Below are 5283 nucleotides of genomic sequence, written 5' to 3'. Positions count from 1 at the left end.
GCGGTGGAGTGCGGGAAACGTGTAAACTCGGGCCGATTGTAACTGCGTATTACCAAATATTTGTTTGTAATCCACCCTTTTGGTGGATGGAACAAAACCAAAAGACAGAGCCATCTTATATTTTGGCGGGAAATTCACCCGCACTCCAAGTGTTAAAAAACTGTTCAACAATGAAATTAAGCCAAAGATCTCAAAAATGGAAAGCACTGGTAAAAGAACTAGTAGAGTGCAATGAATCAAATTAAATAAAAACAAATATTACAGAAATGCAAGGATGGTTTAATTTAAAAAAATTAACACGAACCGATACTAAAAATATTAAAATTTAATTTTATGATAAAAAAATTCTTAGTAAGCTAGAAATAGTAGTAAAACCTTACAGCAAACATTGCAATTAATTGTGAAACTTTATATAAGCAACTCCCATTAAAGTCAGGAATGTACAACATTGTTTCTATCATTGCTTCTATTTATATCACTAGAGGCTCAGTGCACGAAATTCGTTCGGGGGTGGGGGGAAAGGGTCCCTCAGCCCATCCTGCACCCTCTCGAAATCCGGGACCCTTTGGGAGATGTCCAACTGCCAGTTTAGGCCCGATCCCGTAGGAATCTGGGACTGCTGGCTCCTAACCGCTCGCCTGCCTGCATGATCACCCCTAACCACTCTGCCTGACAGCCCCTAACCGCTCGCCTGCCTGATTGCCTCTAACTGCTTGCCTGCCTGCCTGATCACCCCTAACCGCCTCTGCTTGCCTGCCTGATCGCCCCTAACATACCTAGAAATAAATGTAACAAAAGATGTAAGTGAATTTTATGGAAGAAATAGAGGCCTGGTGCACGAATTTGTGCACAGGTGGGGTCCGGCTGGCCCACCCCAATTGGGGCCAATTGGGGGGAGTGGCTGTGGGCGCTGTCCAGCCAGCCCCGCCCCCTGGTCGAACTCCTGGTTGAGGGGACAATTTGCATATTAGCCTTTTATTATATAGGATTATAAAACTGTATTAAAGGATATATAAAAACCTGAATAAACATGAATCTTTATGAGAAGACAAATATAAATTCTCTCCTAATCTATAAATTCCAATTCCAATAAAAATCCCTATAGTTTTCTTATTAAGAATAACAATTAATTCAGTAAGAATTTTGTGGTTTTAACTAGCCCTATTTCCATCATACCTCCTGAGAGTCATGGTACCTAAAAACAGCAGCCCACAAACATGGTAGAAACCAGCAGTCTGGAAGCCACTGGAGAGGGTTAAGAGTTCCTTCAAAACAGCTATCCTGGAGAATTATTATTGGACTTCCATGGTGGTTCCCTGGAAGACACCACTCACAAGGCTGTCTTTATTTGACAGAGCTGCCAAGTAAAACAGTCTTTTCCCTGGGGGGGTGTCTGTCAAAAACAATCAAAGACAATTGTTGAACATCAGGGCTGCCTGAGGCAGTGGATAACGGTTTTAACAGGTGAGGCAGAAAACAGGCTAACCAAAAAGCTTTAAAAGTAAAGCTGAAGAATAAGCCTCTATGCAGTGGTTGCAACCGCTGGTTTAAGGAAATGAGGGCTTTGAAAGCTCTGGGGCTCATGAATGCAACAGACATACCAAGACCTTTATGCATGATCAGGAAAGACCTGAGATGGTCCTAAACTCTCCTTTGAACTTGAGACTGCGCAAGCAAGAAGTGAAGGCTAAGGCAAAGTTATAAAATACCTGGCTGTATATGAAAGCATGTCCTAACATGAGCAGACCCCTTTGGCAGACTGGAGACTTATTAGTTGCAAATATTTAGGGGAATTTCTGTCAAATTATTAACTGACCACTAATCTAACCAACAATAAATACAAACTAAGATTTAGTACAAAAAAGTCACTAACAAAAATTAAAAACAACAGCTCTTGCCGGCTTGGCTCAGTGGATATAGCATTGGCCCAAGGACCGAAGGGTCTCAGGTTCCATTCAGATCAGCATGTACCTCGATTGCAGGCTTGATCTCTGGCGGGCCGGGAAGCAACCAGTTGATGTGTCTCTCTCAAATTGATGTTTCTCTCTCTCTCTCCTCCTCCTCCTCCCTTCCACACTCTCCAAAAATCAATGGAAAAATATCCTCGGGTGACGATTAACCAAAAATAAATAAATAATAAAAATTAAAAACCAGAATGAAATAGTTGTCCAGGGCAGAATGTGGGCAAGTAGACTGCAAAGGGGCATGAAAGAACTTTCAGGGGGGAGGGGAATGCTCTACATCCTCAGTGGGGCATATACATTTGTCAAAAGCCATCAACCTATACACTTAAAAGCCACATATTTTATTACATGTAAATTATATCTCAATTTTTTTAAAGGTGAACCATCTAGAATAAATTTTAATAGAAAACAAGAAACAAGTATGTTAAATTACCTACCTATGCTTTTACACAATTAGTAAAATTGAAAGAGAAGCAATTTTTCTGCCAGAACAAAGCCAATACCAGTATAGCTGATGCAAAGGTCTTTTAGAAATATAGAAAATGACCTAAGTATTACATAAGCACACATTTGGGGTTGCTTCTACTATAAACTGTGGATTTCACAAGAAAATAGTTTTGGCTGCTAAAATATAAAATGTTCATATTATATGTACTAGAGGCCTGGTGCATGAAATTCATGGATGGGTAGGGTCCCTAGGCCTGGCCAGTGATCAGGGCCAATCGGGGCCTTCCAGCTGCCTGCCAGGGCCTTCCTTTTCCAGCTGCCGGCTGCCAACTGGGGCCTTCCTTCGTTATGCACTGCCCCCTGCCCCCCTGGTGGTCAGCACACGTCATAGCGAGCGACTGAACTCCCAGTCAAACTCCTGGTCAGACTCCCAAGGGGACAATTTGCATATTTGCCTTTTATATATATAGAAGATTATTGTAGTACTATCTATGGTAACATTACACACTACCATAATTGTAACTGAGCAATTACATTTAGCAGAGACTGAATAACCACAAACGTAGTCTCCTAAGAAACTACTTTACTAATAAAACTTTCTAGGAAATTGGTGACTTCTCAATAGTTTATTTTCAGGGTGGTTTACACAAACAATTTTGTTACATCAGTATTATCTATCTAAAATGACTGTGTAACTGCTTAAAAATAAGTGAAGTTCATAGCTTTTGGGGGGGGGGGGATCAGATTGTTCATGTATCATTTATGAAGACCATCAGTCTTCTTTATTCCTTTTGGTAATCCTGTAAATTACAATATACTCCAGATACACTGTAGTGACAAATAACTAAGACAAGCAAAGACATCAACTTCACACTTCAATTTTAAAAAATATACATATTTTCAACAATTTGGTAGAAAAACATAGATTCCCTTACCTCATCATCATCAGAATCATTCCCAAACACTGATGGTTTTTGCAAAACAGGGTGTAACTTCTGTGCTTTCTTTGGCAAAATAAGCCCATACCTGCATTTTTTTTTGAATAGAAATTACACCATTATATTTAAACGTTAAAACATAACACATTCACTACCTCTTCCAGATGGAGCTACCAAGTCAAAACATGTCTATGAACACACAAGTTTCCGATCTTCAGACGTCTCAAAGTTCTAACGTGCTAAGATTTTATAACTGTTACTCTAAGTGATTATTGTAGGCACAAGCCAAACTCAAACACCATGTTAATCCAAGAAGAGAAGTAACTGAAGAGTACAGAAATGATTTAGATGGTAAAATTCAACTAAGGCAGCAGTTCTCAACCTGTGGGTCGCGACCCCTTTGGGGGTCGAACGACCCTTTCACAGGGGTCGCCCAAGACCATCGGAAAACACATATATAATTACATACTGTTTTTGTGATTAATCACGATGCTTTAATTATGTTCAATTTGTAACAATGAAAATACATCCTGCATATCAGATATTTACATTACGATTCATAACAGTAGCAAAATTACAGTTATGAAGTAGCAACAAAAATAATTTTATGGTTGGGGGTCACCACAACATGAGGAACTGTATTAAAGGGTCGCGGCATTAGGAAGGTTGAGAACCACTGGACTAAGGTTTTTAAAAGAACATGTTGGTGGAAAGCTCAGTTCATGTCCATTAAAAATAAAAACACTCTCAATTATCTTTTAGTCTAACAAGAGTCAAGAAAATAAATCCCCCCCCGCCCCTACTGTGCACTGACACAGTTTTAAAGAAGTTATTGATCGGATAATATCACCCATACTTTCTTAAAAGATTACATTAACTGAAAAACCCGAGTAGCCATAGGATAACTTCTCATTACACCTCATTACGCTCCCTCGCCTTGTATTGGAGCATCTGAGCGCACCATCCCATCAGAGGAAATTCACTCAGTTTCTCACATTTTGGCCTTTAAGATGCAGCGATCCCAGAAAGCCACATCAGAAGCACGGATTATCCATCAAACGTTAAAACTTGGAAGAACGTACACCACTTGTCTCCTGCGGCACCGCACACCCCAAGTCCCTATATGCCTACCCTTTTCTGTGGTTTCTCAGCACATTTTCCTAAAACCAGAAGGGTTGGCGGGAACCAGGACTTGAGCTGCAAGAACCAGGCCCGCTAAGGAAGCCAGGGGTGGTCTCTTCTCACTGCCCCTCAAGGCATCCAAACGGGGAGAAACTCAAGCGCGGGGTAGGAAGCAAGACTGAGGGGCCTCAGACCGAGCTTTTGGAAAATAGAAAAGTCTCGCTCTCTGCCCCTCAGCCTAACTTCCTTTATTTCCTCACAAGTTTCTCCCTCAAACTTCGGGCTTCCTTCCATCCTGGAAAATATGGGGGGGAGGGGAGTATGTTCCTCAGGATTTCTCGCTTTTCCCGTCTCTATCCCTGACGAGACAGCCCCTTCACTTCCAGCGCGCTTTTACTCCTCGGCCAAAGGCACAGTCGCCGTGGTTTCTCACTCCCCAGCCTAACCCTAACTCCCGCATCACTCACTGCCTGCCCGGAATCGCCATCTTGCTCCGGTCTCCGCTGAACGTGGCTGACGCCGACGTGACGCTGACGCAGACGCTGACGTAGTCACGTAACCTCTCGCGCGACTTTGGGCGGCCAGGAGTCCGCCTCGCCGCTGAGTCGCTTTTGAGTGGATTCAAACGCTGTTTTGGAATCTAGTCCCTTGGTCTTCGGTTTAATTTGCAAACCTACTGACTGCTTCGATATCAGTGGGAAGAAAAGAATGACAAAATTCTAGGCCAGTGGTTCCCATGGTCCCGGGACCAGCAGGTTAGCATTATCCGGGAATTTGTTAAAAACACAAAATACAGCCCTAACCGGTTCCGC

The 5283-nt window shown here is 42.2% G+C and overlaps 1 protein-coding gene across 3 annotated transcripts in view; it reads right to left on the bottom strand.

Moving 5' to 3' along the window:
* The window catches only part of NSRP1 (nuclear speckle splicing regulatory protein 1), a 21140-nt gene extending 16156 nt beyond the window's left edge, over positions 1-4984 (bottom strand). For 2 of the 3 annotated variants that reach the window (XM_023759507.1, XM_006095552.3), the window contains exons 1-2: positions 4939-4984; positions 3347-3437 (exon numbers count right to left, since the gene is read on the bottom strand). In XM_023759507.1, coding sequence (XP_023615275.1) covers positions 3347-3437; positions 4939-4958 — 111 coding nt within the window. In that variant the 5' untranslated portion in view covers positions 4959-4984. Of the gene's footprint in view, positions 1-3346; positions 3438-4344; positions 4472-4938 lie in introns of those variants that run through there. The other variant, XM_023759508.1, reaches the window with a different exon arrangement.
* Between the last annotated feature and the right edge of the window lie 299 nt (positions 4985-5283).

This window comes from Myotis lucifugus, unplaced genomic scaffold, assembly GCF_000147115.1.
Source record: "Myotis lucifugus unplaced genomic scaffold, Myoluc2.0 scaffold_157, whole genome shotgun sequence".
NCBI lineage: Eukaryota > Metazoa > Chordata > Mammalia > Chiroptera > Vespertilionidae > Myotis > Myotis lucifugus.
This window is presented reverse-complemented; position numbering and strand designations above follow the sequence as displayed.